We start from the raw sequence: 16,983 nt of genomic DNA on the forward strand, positions 1-16,983 counted from the left end.
TCATGTTGCAATGGTTCTTTTATGGGGTTTTGCCCCAATGTGAATTCTCAAATATTGTTTAACATCTTTTATTTGGTTTCTCCTCAGCATGAATCCTCTCATGCTGCAAGAGTGCCTTTAGATTGTTTGTAAACAGTATGGATCTGCTCTCTCTCATATTGCAATAGTTCCTTTATGTGGTTTCCCTGCCGTGTGAATTCTCTGATCTACCACTAGGTCTCACTTTGTGATGACAGCCTTCCCAAATCAGAACATTTATTTGGTTTTTCAACAGTGTGATGTCTCTGATGTACCAACAGAGCACACTCTTGCATGTAGACTTTGTCACAATCTGAACATGTGTATGGTTTAACACCAGTGTGATATCTCCGATGTTTTGATATATCTAGCCTTCGCTTGAAAGCCCTGCCACATTCTTAACACGTATATGGTTTTTCACCAGTGTGACTTCTCTGATGCACTAGTAGATTGATCTTGAAAGCCTTGACACAGTCAGAACATTTGTATAGTTTGTCACCAATGAGCATTCTCTGAGTTTTTGTTTCAAAATGATGGTCTTGTCACATTCTGCACATCTATATAGTTTCAAACCAGTGTCATTTCTATGATGTAAGGATATCTCACCCTTTGCAATGAAAGCCTTGTCACATTGTGAACATGTTTATGGTTTTGCATCAGTGTGAATTCTTTCATGTTCTGACAGATGATGCTTTCGCTTGAAAGCCTTACCACATTGTGAACATTTATATGGTTTCTCACCAGTGTGAATTCTCTCATGTTGTGACAGATCTTGTTTTTGCTTGAAAGCCTTGTTACATTCTGAACATTTATATGGTTTCTCATCAGTGTGAATTCTCTCATGTCGTGACAGATGATGTTTTCGCTTGTAAGCCTTATGACATTGCGAACATTTATATAGTTTCACACCAGTGTGATTTCTCTGATGTATTAATAGCTGAACCTTTGCAATGAAAGCCTTGACACATTCTGAACATTTATATGGTTTTTCATCAGTGTGAATTCTCTCATGTCTTGACAGATCATATTTTCGCTTGTAAGCCTTATGACATTGCGAACATTTATATGGTTGCTCTCCAGTGTGATTTCTCTGATGTATTAATAGCTGAACCTTTGCAATGAAAGCCTTGTCACATTCTGAACATTTATATGGTTTCTCATCAGTGTGAATTCTCTCATGTTGCGAGAGATTACATTTTTGCTTGAAAGCCTTGTCACATTCAGAACATTTGTATGGTTTCACACCAGTGTGATTCCTCTGATGTATTAATAACGGACCCTTTGCAATGAAAGCCTTGTCACATTCTGAACATTTATATGGTTTCTCATCAGTGTGAATTCTCTCATGTTGCGACAGATGACTTCTTTGCTTGAAAGCCTTGTCACATTCTGAACATTTATATGGATTCTCACCAGTGTGATTTCTCTGATGTATTACTAACTCACCCTTTGCAATGAATGCCTTGTCACACTCTGTACATTTATATGGTTTCTCACCAGTGTGAACTCTCTCATGTCGTGACAGATCATGTTTTTGCTTGAAAGCCTTGTCACATTCTGAACATTTATATGGTTTCTCGCCAGTGTGATTTCTCTCATGTCGTGACAGATCATGTTTATGCTTGAAAGCCTTGTCACATTCGGAACATTTATATGGTTTCTCATCAGTGTGAATTCTCTCATGTTGCGACAGATGACATTTTTGCTTGAAGGCCTTGTCACATTCTGAACATTTATATAGTTTCTCATCAGTGTGAATTCTCTCATGTTGCAACAAATTACATTTTGTCTTAAAAGCCTTGTCACATTCCGAACATTTATATGGTTTCTCACCAGTGTGCTTTCTTTGATGTACCAATAGTTCACCCTTTTGAATGAATGCCATGTCACATTCTGAACATGTATATGGTTTCTCACCAGTGTGTTTTCTTTGATGTACCAATAGATCACACTTTTGAATGAATGCCTTGTCACACTCTGAACATTTATATAGTTTCTCATCAGTGTGAATTCTCTCATGTTTCGACAGATAACATTTTGACTTAAAAGCCTTGTCACATTCTGAACATTTATATGGTTTCTCACCAGTGTGCTTTCTTTGATGTACCAATAGATCACCCTTTCTGATGAATGCGCTGTCACATTCTGAACATTTGTACAGTTTCTCGCCAGTGTGAGTTCTCTGATGTTGTGCCAGGTTTTGCTTCGTAACAAAGGCCTTGTCACATTCCGAACATTTATATGGTTTCTCGCCAGTGTGCTTCCTTTGATGTACCAATAGTCCACCCTTTTGAATTAATGCTTTGTCACACTTTGAACATTCATATGGTTTCTCCTCTGTGTGAATTCTCTTATGTTGTGATAGATGATTTTTTCGCTTGAAAGCCTTATCACATTCTGAACATTTATATGGTTTCTCGCCAGTGTGATTTCTCTGATGTATTAATAGCTGACCCTTTATAATAAATTTCTTCTCGCATTCTGAACATTTATATGGATTTTCATCAGTGTGAATTTGTTGATGAACCAATAGAACATGCTTTCTAATAAATGCCAAGTCACATTCTGAACATTTATATGGTTTCTCCACAGTGTAAATTCTCGAATGTACCAATAGTGGAATCTTTTGCTTGAAAACCTTGCCATGATCAGACAATGCATACTCACTCTCCATTGTGTGCACAGTATGTTTGAATAATTGCTCCTTAGATGCAAATCATTTTTACATTCAGTACATATATATATATGACAATTCAATCTATACAGTCTTTCCCTGGGTCAGTGTCACCAGCATAGGTACATTTATGCATAAACTATTACTGGGCAGACTGGGATAACGTACAGCACTATGGGTGTACTAAAGTAAGTCCTTTTAACATTCATATATTCAGTGCACAATTTCCAGCCTTGTGGCTTGTGAGTCTTTGGGAGTCTATCTGTGGTTGCAGCTGTGGGATCATCAATATTTCCAACAGGCTAAGACTGTAACAGGGATACCATTGATTCTGAAGGATTTGCACTGTAGCAGCCGCATTAACCAAGTGTTGTGGACCTTTCAAGCTGATGTGGTGATCCAGGATCTTCACTTTAGGCAAAGGCTTTCAGCACAGGTGCCTTCATTGAAGGTACTCCAATGGGACTTCCAAGTGGCAGTCCAAGTCATCCCCGCTCTCCATTCACCCCAGCAGGGACTCAATGGTGTAGCCTTGAATGAGCATTTTGTATGAAAGATGTGTCAGTGTTGGTGCACTTGTCTTTCAGTTTGGAATCTGTAGGCAAGACTTTCCACTGCTATCATAAGGAGGATGTTCTTTGACCGGCATGTTCATAAAGCAGTTTGCTTTGTTCCATTCTTGCACTGTGGGACTGAAAAGGGAAATTTAGAATGAGTACGACATAAAATAAAATGGCACAATGCATATGCAGAATCGAGAATAATTGTGACTTGTTGACATGCATCTAGGATTAATGCAGACACCAAGGTACATATGTCACAATTCTGGCATCCCATACTCTAACAGTATGTGTAAGCACAGACATCAAGATAAGTGTGACACACTAATCCTCATCATGGATTGACTCAGACAGGCAATAGCCGCACTTATCTGGGTTCTTGGTTGAGATTTGGAGTGACGGTAGGGTCTACTCTTTCCTTCCAACGCAGTGTCTATAATAAAGACAGGCTCAGGGATTCATTGGCAGGGATAAAGATCAACAAGTGATGAGCAGTTTGGTTGCTAATTTTAGGACAGACCAGGGCACACAGTAGGCTAGGAAAATAGCTCATTAGTCTGTGATAACGAGACTTTCAGGGCCTTCAGAAGAAGAATAGTACTGGAGAATGAGCAAACACAAATTATTCACAACTAACCAGACTTGAAGCATAACATGCTATAGGCTTTATAAAATAGCACACTAGCACCATGTGTTTCAACACATTCCCACAAATGCAGAGTTAATATTACATAGGTACTTTTGTATATAGCACTCAGTTGCTATAAATGTTAGTTTCTGTTTGTTCGAAATAGGGAAACCCAAGTATACAAAATCCTTCACTTTCTCTAGGGACACATGACCAATTTGTCAAACAAAAGAATTAGATTTAGGTTTGCCGGTACAGTGCATAATTTAAGTTTTTGGTCTTCAATTTAAGAACATCTGCAAATTTACAAAAGGCTGACAAAAGATGCTGTAAGGCAATTGGGGTCAGATCAAAATTCAAAAAAATCATCAGCATAAGCTAACCAAACTAGTTTCATATGTTGCATTTTCGGGGTAACTAGGACTGATGGATTTTGGTACTCGCCAATGTCACTCAAATACAACTTAAACAAACATGGCACGCATACGCAGGTTTGACTTACACCTCTGGTAGTGGGTATATTCAGTGGCAGGTTACTCTCATGATCTAATAAAACTTGTATTTTAGAATTGGAGAATAACCCAATAATAAGCCTCTATGTTCTATTTCCCTAAACCTGCCACAATAAAGCCTCATCCCATGCCTGCACTTTTGAATCAAAACCTAGATGTTTAAGATCGTCCTGAAATAGATCTGTGTGGTTCAATTTTGCTTGACGGCTCATCAACAAGCAATAAGAGATGAGCAGCAGTAGTGCCAGTCCTTCACCAAGCAATTGCGAGGGGAGCACCAGCATGCCTGTTCACAATCCGCACTGCTAGTAGCCGCTTCCAAGACAGGAGTGGTCATGTGATCTGAAGCATTGAGAGGGGCCTTCTTGTGTGAGGGTAAGTACTCATGGTCAGGTTGTGACTATGTCACCTGTCTCAGGGGTGAGGAGGGTTAGGGTGGGTTTGTACAACCCCGCAAGCACAAGCACCAGCAGCACAGCAGCAGTACCAGCAACCCCAACAGTAGGCACCGCACATGGGAGAAGGGTATATGGGCCAGGGTAGAATCCAGGGTCCCGAGGGAGGGGAGGTTTCCAGCGGGGCGTGGCTTTGGACCACAAACACACCACAACCATGGAGGGTTTCGGAGGTATGGGCAACAGATGCAGCAGGGACCAAGAGACTTCACAGGGGTGTTTCCCCCCTGTGGTCCGCTAGGGCACATTTCACAGGCTTGCCGATTTAGAGGGGCACAGCAAGATTGGGGAGACCAAGGGCAGCAGAACTACCACACGGGACAAGAGGGTTATTATGCTCAGGGTAAACAGCAACAGGGACAAATACAGGGCACCTACCAACAAATGGCACAAGCACAGGTGCAAGTACCACCACAGGTACAGACACAAGCACCGCAAATGGCAGCACTGCTACCACAGTATTTACAGACACCACAGATCAGGGGAAACACACATCAGCTAGCACAACTGCAAGACACCAACACAGCAGAACCCATGGACACCATGGCAACCATGTCCGTTAGGAGAGTGGTAGGGGTTACCATGGTGGGGAACAACCTCTTTACAGGAAACGATTTATCACTATACCCTCAATAGGACAGCCCACAGACAAACTTGTTGTGTCCCATCCTGTCAGTCAAACCTTAACCTGCGGAGGATCCTCGCATAGGGGTGGTGATAGGTGTAAAACATGTTCATATCTTGATGAAACTGGGGCGACTAGGTCATGCATCCAGGAATGGACATTTTCGTTGTCAGGCGATGTCATGAACACTCAAGGATTCTCTGGGGCTCGGGAAGTGGTTCCTTTTACTGATAAGTTGTGATCGCTTATAGATAGAGAAAAGTTATCATTACCTTTGCTTTACTCTCGACAGGCTCCTGTAAACATATTGGGATGCAACATCATGAGCAGACTTAACATGACAATTTGATTCACAGACAAAGGCATAGTGTGCTCCACACCAGGCATACACATGTTGTATGCAAGACAGATTGTCCAAGCATATTGTGGGAGCACATTACAGAGGGGGTGCCAGTGGACCCAGAGATATTCCAGTATGAGACATACATCGCCACTGCATGAATGCTAGGCATCACAGGGAAAGTATGGAGAGTTGCAGGCGAGTACCTATTCAGACCAGAGAAACCATGGATGAGCCAGAAGGACAATAGTGTCCATAGAAATTAAGGGAGTATTGGCAAGAGAGGATTGGTTTGCAGTGCACGCCACAGATGACATAGGCAAGGTGTGGAGAGCAATAATTGCAGGGGCAGAAGGGTGCAGACTAACAACAGTGACAGATGAGGAGCTCTTTGGGGAAGAGAGACAAGAGATGTAGATGGTGTTTGAAATGAGAGTAACGTTCTGGTTACAGATTCATTACAGAGAGGTCCCACAGAGAATGGCGATGGTGCTGGAGGCGCAACCCACATTCTGGGAGATGACCCGGCCAAGGTACCTGGCAGCTTATGGACCACAAGCCCTTATGACATATGGTGCATTAGAGGGAACAAAGATCAAGCTTAAACCGGGAGCATTTTGCCAAGAGTAAAACAGTACCACCTAACCAATAAGCGGATGAGGGCATTTTTGAAACAATCAACGCCCTCATTGAGAGAGGCATTCTGGTGCCATCAGAATCACCATGCAACACAGCAGTGTACCCTGTGCGCAAGGCTAACGGGGGGTCGTGGCGTTTCATTCAGGATTTAAGAACCCTTAATCATACTGTAGAAGCAGAATATCTAGTTGCAGCCAATCCAGTGACAATCTTGTGTGGCATTCCAGTGGAATCCACCTGCATCACAGTTAGTGATCGCAAGTATGCATTCTTTTCAGTGCCACTACACACAGAATCACAAGATCTCACCAGCTTTATGTACCGCAACTAGAAGTGGAAACATACTTGTTTGCCACAAGAGTACTGCGAGTAACCATCTATCTTCAACAGAGTGATTCAGATGGATCTAGGCACTGAAGTGGGAGAATGGAAGACCAGGCTCCCGTCCTTCACCTCTCGCGCTTGGCCTAGAGGGTCACGGCCCAGACACCCGCCGCGAGAAGAGTTTGTCCAGTTACCAGACGACCAGGTACCCTGGTACAGGAACATACGGATGTGTCCACCTGCCTGCCCAGCAGTCCGCACTGGCCATGCCGACACCTGCGGCTCGGATCAGCTAGACTAAAAACCACACGTCGTTAGAGATGCCATGACGACCTAGACGACGGGAAGCACATCTGTACAAATATACACACTTAACATTTCCACACCAATCTACACGAAGAACATACTCAGTGCTCTGACATAGGCGACAGACATACTCACGGACGTACATCTTTATTATTTTTACATAGGCTTTCAGAATGCAGAAACGCAAGATGCATCATGAACTCATCTATAACGCCGCTTGCTCACGCTTCTCTTGAAACCCGTTACCACCATGAGAGGTATAATAGAAACACGATACTGGTCATGGAAATATATGCCACTATGACCTAAAGCACCCATGTCCGAAATGGATCACTATACACCAGGCCCAAGTAGGCCTCAAGCAAGAGTTCCCGTGGACATTAACAAAGCAAAAGTCAGGTTGCTGATCCTGCAGAATGAGCCTGGTGGAGAAATCAGCCAAGGTCGCAATGTTGCAAACCCACATCCAAGAACAAATCATCAAAGGCAGGATGTTGCAACCTCGCACTCCGCATACCAACGTTAAAGTCATATCTACAAATTAAACCAGACACACAGTGGAAAAGCAATATTAATTGTGCAGAATTGTGCCTCAAACACGGTCCCGCCCCACGTGACCAAGCCGAACCTGACGAGATGCCAAAACCCAGGAGAGAAAAGGCGTCTGGGTCCCTCACTACGAGACACAGGCCGAGACACGTGAAAGGCTCAATGAACACCTGCTACAGTGGGAGCGGTCAGCCTTCCACCTATGAATAAATCCTCACATTGTCTGCACGTACTCATATTGAAACATTGTTGCAAACACAGGTACACCGAGAGCTGGGAACAACGGTGGTCCCAGGCTGGGGAGCTCACGGATGCACCAATCAGAACATAGGGCTCTTATCTCAGACGTCAGTAACATTAGCCAATCCTCAGAGGTCTTCATGTAACAATTCTTATGTATCTAATTATAGGGACAACCCAGATATACCACCTGACTACACCTTGACCACTAATATCATTCTCTATATGTGTACTATACTAACCCTACCACTCGAGCAACCAATTAAGAGTGGCGATAGGTTTTTTTGTTAACTTTCTGAAGTGACGCAAGTAGCGCGTCATAATGCAGTAAAAAGGGCCTGCGAGCCCCACAATTGTGTGTGTCAGGACGAACGCGTGCGCTCCTTGACCCATCCCTGCCGTTTGCATAATAAACAGCAGAGTCGCCTTGCTCCTTGTGTGTGTGTCTCATACTCTATCTCATCTGGGATATACGGGAGGAGTTGGGGCCTCCCTGCCCGGAGGTCTGCGGACGGCCCGGCCGACCCCGGCAGAATTTCCCCCCGACAAGTTGGAGGCACTGCTGAGATCTGTTTAAGATCAACTTTTATTTTTTAGTTTTTCCAGGCACTCCCGTTGCGAGGAGGCCCGGCGGCGCGGCCCCCTCTGCCGTTGCCCCCTTCTGAGGACTACAGGACCATCGCGGAGCCGCGAGAAGACCGGACAGCGCAATCCGGATATTGGCCCTCGGGAGCCGGTTGAGAAGTATCCCGCCCGCGGTCGGCGAGTGTCCAGACGTGGTCCAGACGAGGGGAGGTGGCGAGCCGCTTGGAGGGTGCACGCAGTCGAGCGGCCCTGCATCGAGAGAACTTGGTGAGCATGACACGCGCAACAAGCAATGCGAAATTGTGAGGGAGGGGGAGGAAGTAAATAAGGGAGGGGGGAGGTATTGTACAGATGTGCGGTGAAGGTTTAACTGAGCGTTGCTAATGGAATGAATGGTAGTGAAACGAGTGCGAGAACAGTCGGCTAACGTTACGCGAAAGAGGGGGCGGGGCACGAAAACATCACGTGCAGCCGCTCGTAACAGTCAGCTAACGTTACGCGAAAGAGGGGGCGGGGCACGAAAACATCACGTGCAGCCGCTCGTAAGAAACTGATGGCTTAAAGTGCGACTAAGTATGAGGGTGGGTGTGTGTGGTTTCCTACGACTTGACATTTATTGATCAATGAGTAGATGAGGTTCCCTATTGTTCGAGCAAGAAACTCGATAGGTAGATGACGTTTCCCTGTGGCAGGTAGCTAGCTACATAGTTGCCCAAAACGGAAGATAATTGGCTGGTTAAGCCCTCCTGTTGAGGGGCGTATCACACGCGAGGCGACGCAGCGTGCGCAGTCCGGTTATATTATTGATGAGATTACCTTGTTCCAGGAGAGACAGGAAGACAGCTGTAGGGTTAGCGGGGTAGATTGCAAGTGTATTTTGAACTTAAAGAACATAACAAGAATATACCAGTAGCTCGAAGAAATCGGTGACGTCACCAGTAGGGATTTAATAGGATATCGCGAGCACAAGGAATTTTGGGTTTGAGAATGGTGGGGAAGAGAAGCATGATAAAGGAGCTGATACGGAGATAAACTATAAACCAGTGGATCGAAAGAAGAAGGGGAAAGGGGCGTGGCTGCGCACGGAGAACGCCGGCCACGGCGAGTGTAAAAGGGGGAGGAGAACGGAGAAACAGGACGACTGTATAAGATCGTCGTAAGGGGTACGCAGCCGCAGGGGGCTGCGTGCGCTTCGGCCGCAGGGGGCTGTAGGGGAAGGAATATAATATAACATCATATTTATTATTATTGCATAATTTGTCAAAGGATTGTCGTAAGTCCCCACACTTGCGGGGCGAGGTAAGCAATACAAGGTTGTACATTATAAACTGCTAGTAAGGGGAAGGGTAACAAGGGGAGTGCAACTATGTCATACGGGAGAGGGTCGGGAGGGTGGGGGAACACCCTCACTACCCCACTACAGCACATATGCACCACATTGCCACCACACAGGGAGAAGTTAATTAAGTACAGCATAGAGTGGACCCAGGGGACAGACAACAAAATGTTAACACCATGGCCGCCTAATGGTAGTTTCGATCCATATGCCCAACATTCACTACTAAACCATCTGCACAATACATACAAGGGGAAGAAGTTGGCAAACCATGTGGAGGTGTTTAACTTATGGAGGATGTTCCAGGGGTCTCGACCAGGACCAAATGGAATGTTCACTATGGGGGAAACACCGGAAGAAAAGGAGATTAAGAAAGAAGGAACGGGTGGGGAAAAGGTGTGCGAAAGTACAAAGAATACGGGGAACGAAAGACAGGGAGGAGAAAAGGTTGATAAATCGGACGACATAAAAAAGGAACTGAGCAATGAGATACCCATAACACCGGGAGTAAAAACAGAGGGAGGAGGGTTGTACCCTTTAAGAGAATTAGGAGAAATAGAAGGACAGTTAAGGGCGGCTGAAGGATACTCAAACCCGGCATACAGCCCTCCACCATATGTGGCTCATGGGAAGATACCAATGGGGGAAGGGAGGATTAGAGAAGAGCAGACTGTAGAGATAGGAAACGATGAGTGGGTAGCTGCACAGATATTGTTGAAATTACGAGGCTCACTAACTGGAGAAGAAAGGGAGGCGGTAAAGAGAACAAACGAGGATAGTGCCAGAGAGAGTGAAATGAGGGGAGAGGAGCTACTACGGCAGAAGGAAGAGATTTTGGAGGAAAGATTAGCAAAACTAAGGGATGAGCAGAATGAACTGATCAAACAACTTGAGAGGGAGGAAAGAGAGAGAGTGAGGAAAAGGAAAGAAGGTAAGGACGAATTGGAAAAATTAAGGGAACGAAGTGAGGAGCAAAAGAGAGAAGCTGAAAGGGTAAAAGCAGCAGCAGATAGGGTATCAAGAGTAGTACTGAGAGAGAAGAAGAAGGAAGAAGAAGAAAAGGAAAAGGAAATGGAATTATGGAGGAGGAGGATAATATCGGAGACAGCTAAGAAATATGAAGAAGGGAAGGTAATAGAGAGTATAGTAGAAAGAGAAAGGGTGAAATGGGAAAGGAAGAGAGAGGATGAAAGGATATTGGAACAGATGAGCAACGAAGTAATGGAGGAACTGAAAAGGAAAAGGGAGGAAAATAGTAGGGAAATGGAGGAGAGAAGTGAAGAAGGAAGAGAAGGGAGGGGTAGGGAGAGTGAAAGATGGGGAGATGTATATAAAAGTAGGGAGGTAGCAACGACATCAGCACTAGGGGGGACAGTTGTTAACAACGAAAGGGGAGAAAGAGACATAATAGATTTGAAAACGGTAACAATAAAAGGAAAAAAGGCAGAGTGGGGGGTGCCATTTATGAATGATTTTTGCAGTGAGGAGGAAGGAGGAGTGGAGAAGGATGGAAGAAAGAGTGAAAGGGAAAGCTTAGATAAACTGTACCTCACTAGAACAAACATAGATTCGCCCTGGATAAGTAGAAGATGGGAGGAGCTGGAGAGAAGTAAGGAGGAAGTGAAAAGAATAGGGGAAACACAAACCAATGAAACCACGCCACCCACATCCCCATCACGCCGCCCTCCCACGTCACTACCTACATGTTCAACCACCGCACGCTCTCTGCAAAGAATAAAGCTCGCACCCTTCATGAACGAACTTACACCCTATGCATGTCGGCTTAGGGACCTCCCTAGTCGCAGGCAAGAAAGACAAATAAACATACCCATATTGAACACAGGAAATGATGAAAGAAGGGGGAAGGAAGAAGAGGGAGGTAGGGGCAGAGGTAGTAAGGAAGAATTTGAAGTAGTAAAAGAAATGGGGGAAGAGGAGGGGTGTGAAGACTCAATCTCATGGAGCGTAAAGGGTGACACAAGACAGAATTTAATGCCACTGCTGGAGAGAGGAGGGGTTAGACCACAGTATGTACCTTGGAAACATACGGATAAGGAAAATATAAAATGTAGGCTCCCATCACTAAGTGGAGGTGCGGGTAAGTGGATATATGAAATGGAAAAACACACCGCAGGACAGAAACTGGCAGTAGGAGATGTGAAGGGCCTGTTAATATCAATATTAGGGGATAGAGCGGATGACATTTGGAAAAGAGCGGGATTCCATGGGGTAACAATAACAAACACATCGCATGATGGGGCACCATTTGCAAACTGCAGACATGCGCTATGGCAGGCACTGAGAGTGCAGTACCCAGACACATCAGACATAGGAGCCATTACTTCCCGTAAGATGGGTGAAAATGAGGATCCTGTTGATTATATCCAGGATATTCAAGAGAAGTGGCGCATGGAAACTAGAGAACAATGGGACAAAACACCAGCCATATTTTATCATATACTAGTACAAGGGCTCCCAGAAGGAGTTCAGAAACAACTAAAGAAAGTAGTGGGAATGGAAGCAAAACCATGGCCAGAAATACAACTGACTATAGTACATCACTGCAGGACATGGCAAGGAAAAATGAAACAAAAGGAGGAGGACAGGAAAACAGAAGAGGCCAAATTAGTACAGAAAAAACTTACTAAATATACAATGGAAGGGGCACTAATAACTACGCCCACACCAATGGCCCAAAGCCCAACGCAAGTAGTGGCTGCACAAGATCCAGCTCAAATAACGCCTCCACAAGGTGTAATACAGCAAGTGCCGCCTCTGCAATTACACGCACCAAACATGGGAGGAGGGTACCCAATGCAAGGAACTGGGTATTATAGTTATAACAGAGGGAGAGGAGGGTTTATGAGGGGGAGAGGATATGGATATAATACCCAGCAACAGGCTGGGGGACTTAGAAATTACTACCCCACAGGGCAACCCGTATACCAGGACAACACAGGGAGCTTCCCATGGCAAAACAGGGAACCACCCGTGTGTTGGAGCTGCGGACTATTAGGACACATGTCACGTACATGTAGGGTCAGGCCAGGAACACCAGCATGGAATGAACAAGCACAACCTAGGACATCACAAGAACAGCAGGGCATACAACAACAGCAGATGTCACAACAAGGGAGTGACCAACAACAACAAACACGACAGCCACAAACCTATTCACTGCCTCAACAACAAGTGGCGTTAATACAACCACCACCCCAAACTGAACGAACACAATTGGGTGGGGTGACGGTGTTGGGACACAACCCTTACACAGGGAATGGCCAATCATTGTACCCCCAATAGGCCAGCCCACAGACGGCCTTGGTGTGTCCCATCCTGTCAGTAACACCTAATAGTGCGGAGGAACCACGCATAGAGGTAACGATAGGTGACAAAAAATTATCATTTCTTGTTGACACCGGGGCAACTCGGTCTTGCATAAGGGAAGGTAAATTTAAGATGTCAGGCGAAGCCATGAACACCCAAGGATTTTCTGGGGCTAAAGGGTTGGTTCCATTTACTGATAACATTCCCTTATCTATTGGAGATTATGATCTTTCAGTTCCACTTTTGTATTATAGTGCCTCACCAGTAAATATACTGGGGAGGGACATAATGAACAGGTTGAACATGACGATCTCCTTTACAGAGGATGGCATAATTTGCTCTACTCCAGGGATTAACATGCTCGCAGCACGACAGATTTTGCAAGCATACTGTGGACAGACAGCGATTAGGGCGGAGCCAGTAGATGGCGAAATATTCCAATATGGCACAGACATGGCATTTGCATGGATGCCAGGGATAGAAGGGAAAATATGGAGGAGACCAGCAGCCTATCTATTCCGACCAGAAACACCAGGTAATGAACTAGAAGGGAAGGTGTTTGTAGTGGACATTGAGAGCATTATTGCAACAGCTGATTATGTTGCTGTGCACGCCCAAGATAAAGAAGGGAGAGCATGGAGGGCGGTGATAGCACTAGCAGAAGGATGTAGGCTGACCCAGGTGTCAGATGAAGAGCTGTTCTCAGAAGAAAAGGAAGAAAATGAAATGGTGTTCATGATGAGTGTAGAAATATGGCTAAGAGTGGCTCACAAACAAGTAGCACAGAAAATTGCAATGGCACTTGAGGCACCCGCAGGCACCCCAGTCCCATTTTTTAAGGAGGATATGTCAAAGGTGCCCAAATCATTATGGACTATTAGCCCTTATGACGTGGGATGCATAAAAAGCATAGGGGGTGTAAGGATAAAATTGAAAAAAGGTGCCATACTGCCAAGAGTGAAACAGTACCCATTGTCAAAAGAGGCAGATGAGGGCATATATGAAACCATAACGGCCCTTATAAACAATGGCATATTGGTCCCCTCAGAATCACCATGTAACACAGCTGTGTACCCGGTGCGCAAAGCTAAAGGGGGGTCTTGGCGCTTCATACAGGACCTCAGACCCTTGAACAACATAGTAGAAGCAGAGTATCCAGTAACAGCAAACCCGGCCACAATATTGTGTGGCATCCCAGCAGAAGCATCACGATTTACAGTGATTGACCTTAAAAATGCTTTTTTCTCAATACCATTACACCCAGACTCACAAGATTTGACAAGCTTCACTTACCGAAATACAAAGTGGAAACATACCAGATTACCACAGGGGTATTGTGAATCACCCTCAATTTTCAATAGAGTAATACAGATGGATTTGGGTAACGTTGAGGTGGAAAGCACAGTGTTACAGTATGTGGATGACATAATAATTTGCAGTGCAAACGAAAGCAAATGTAGAGAGGACTCCCTAAAAATGTTGATAATATTGGCTGAAAAGGGGTACAAGGTAGACATGGAAAAGATACAATACTGTCAGGAACAGGTACTTTACATTGGCCAACTGATATCCCAACATGGAAGAAGGATTGCACCACAAAGAGCACAGGCCATCTCAAGCACTCCCGTGCCACAGACTGTGAGAGAACTGCAGCAATTTCTGGGGCTGTGCAACTACTGTAGAGCATGGGTATTTGATTATAGCTCATACATAGGACCCCTGCTTGAGGGTTTGAAGGAAGCAAATAAAGGGGAGAAAAAGTTGGGATGGACTATGGAAATGAGGGAGGCATTTGACGAATTAAAAGACGCGATATCAACTGCTCCAGTACTGGCATCCCCAGACTATGAGCGGCGCTTCTTTATATTTTCACATTGTGACTCAGCAGTGATGAAAGCAGTGTTGGCCCAAAAAACTAGCATGGGCTATAAACCAGTAGCATTTTACAGCGGTCACTTAGACCCTATAATGTTAGGTCACTTCTCTTGTGAACAAGGTCTTGCTGCAGCTGCTTTTGCAGTAGAAAAAGCGTCAGCAATAACTATGGGGTGTCCAACTACACTATTTGTGGAACATGCATTATTTGCGATATTGAATAAACCTAAGTCCACACTAACGACACAGAGGGCATCAGGTTATGAGATTATTTTGTCTAAAGCTGAACTAGCAATTGTTAGATGTAGCACGGTTAACCCTGCAAGGTTCCTAGCAGAAGTAATTGAAGAGGGAGATTACGCCCACGACTGCACCCAAGTAACTGAAATGTACTCATGTGCTAGGAAAGTTGAAGAAAACGCACTAGAGGGAGGTGAGCTTTTGTTTATTGATGGGTCATCAACTATTGATCAAGGAGATGGGATACGAAGGACTGGGGCAGCAGTAGTAAAAATGATGGAGGCACCGGTGTGTGTGGCTATGAAGTGTGTACAACTACCACAGCATTACTCTGCTCAAGCCGCGGAACTCGTTGCACTAATATTGGCATTAAAGGAAAGTTTTAATAAAAGAGTAACTATATATTCTGACAGTGCATATGTTACATCCACTGTCCACTCAGGGCTATCAAAATGGAGAAGAAGAGGGTTTAGGAGAGCTGATGGCACTCCAGTACAACATGCCCTCTTGTTGGCTGAACTAATTGAAGTAATAAACGACCCCCAAGAATTAGCCCTAGTAAAATGCACCGCACACACCAATGGAGAAGACTACGTCTCAAAAGGAAATGCAGCAGCAGACGCACATGCGAAATATGCTGCATATTTTGGTGAGAAATGGAACCCCACAGACTCACAGAGAGGGAGAGGGAGGGGAATAGCTAGGGAGATGTTAATAAGAGAAGGGTACACCCATCTCCCAGCCACACAGATTATGGAACTACAAGCGGCTGCACCAATGGCCGAAAAAGAAGTATGGGTGAAAAGAGGATGCACAATGTCACCAACCGACGCACTATGGCGCCAGGGTGGCACTGGGAAAGTTGTAATACCGTTGACACTATTAAATACCGCCTTGAGCCAATTACACCACCCTGCCCATACAGGCAAGGAAATAATTGCAGCACGAATTCGAGAAGATTGGTTTTGTCCCGAGTTAACCTCCCATGTGTCAAATTTTATCAGCAATTGCCTAACATGTCAACAGTTTACGGCCGGTCATACTCTAAAAGTGATAAGAGGTACCATACCCCGGCCAGAAGGACCTTTTCGGCACCTTCACATTGACTATGTTGATATGATCAACATCTGTCAAGGCAATAGGTATATGATTGTAGTAGTATGCCCATTTTCTAGATGGATTGAAGCAGGGCCCTGTTCACACCCTGATGCGTTTAGAGCAGCCAAATTCATAGTAAGGGAGGTCTTCCCCAGATGGGGAGTGTGCGAGGTGCTAAGATCAGACAATGGCCCCCATTTCGCAAACAAAATGTTCCAGCATATCACATCCCTGCTGAACATTAAACACAAATTTGCATGTGCATACCACCCACAGGCTAATGGTGTATGTGAACGCCTGAATGGCTTATTGAAGGAGGCAATTGCTAAAATACAACAAACAACAAAGAAAAGTTGGTTGTATTGCCTTCCGTTAGCATTATTTGAGCTTAGAAACAGGCCAGGGTCCGACCACCACCTCACCCCTCACGAAGTGGTAACTGGACGACAAATGCGCCTTCCCCTAACACCAACATCAAGGGCATTCACCGACCACGAAAGTTCAGCGAATGTGTTAGGTGATGAAATGTATCAATATGTGTCTTCTTTGATTACTAGTGTCGTGTTTGTGTCTCAACAGCTCGAGCGCACACGGGGCGGGTCTACCAGCAATCAAGAAAAAGACGAAAGTACGGAATTGGGAAAGGAGAACT

At 44.9% G+C, this 16,983-nt stretch overlaps 1 protein-coding gene across 1 annotated transcript in view; it reads right to left on the reverse strand.

Annotated features, from left to right (window-relative positions):
- Positions 1-519: 519 nt before the first annotated feature.
- The window catches only part of LOC138516939 (zinc finger protein 845-like), a 70,433-nt gene continuing 53,969 nt past the window's right edge, over positions 520-16,983 (reverse strand). The window contains exon 2 of the mRNA XM_069632415.1: positions 520-3,384. Within this exon, the coding sequence (XP_069488516.1) occupies positions 662-2,692 (2,031 nt within the window). The 5' untranslated portion in view covers positions 2,693-3,384 and the 3' untranslated portion in view covers positions 520-661. The remainder of the gene's footprint in view (positions 3,385-16,983) is intronic.

This window comes from Ambystoma mexicanum, chromosome 6q (genome assembly GCF_040938575.1).
Source record: "Ambystoma mexicanum isolate Mex_15411 chromosome 6q, UKY_AmexF1_1, whole genome shotgun sequence".
NCBI classification, from domain to species: Eukaryota; Metazoa; Chordata; class Amphibia; order Caudata; family Ambystomatidae; genus Ambystoma; species Ambystoma mexicanum.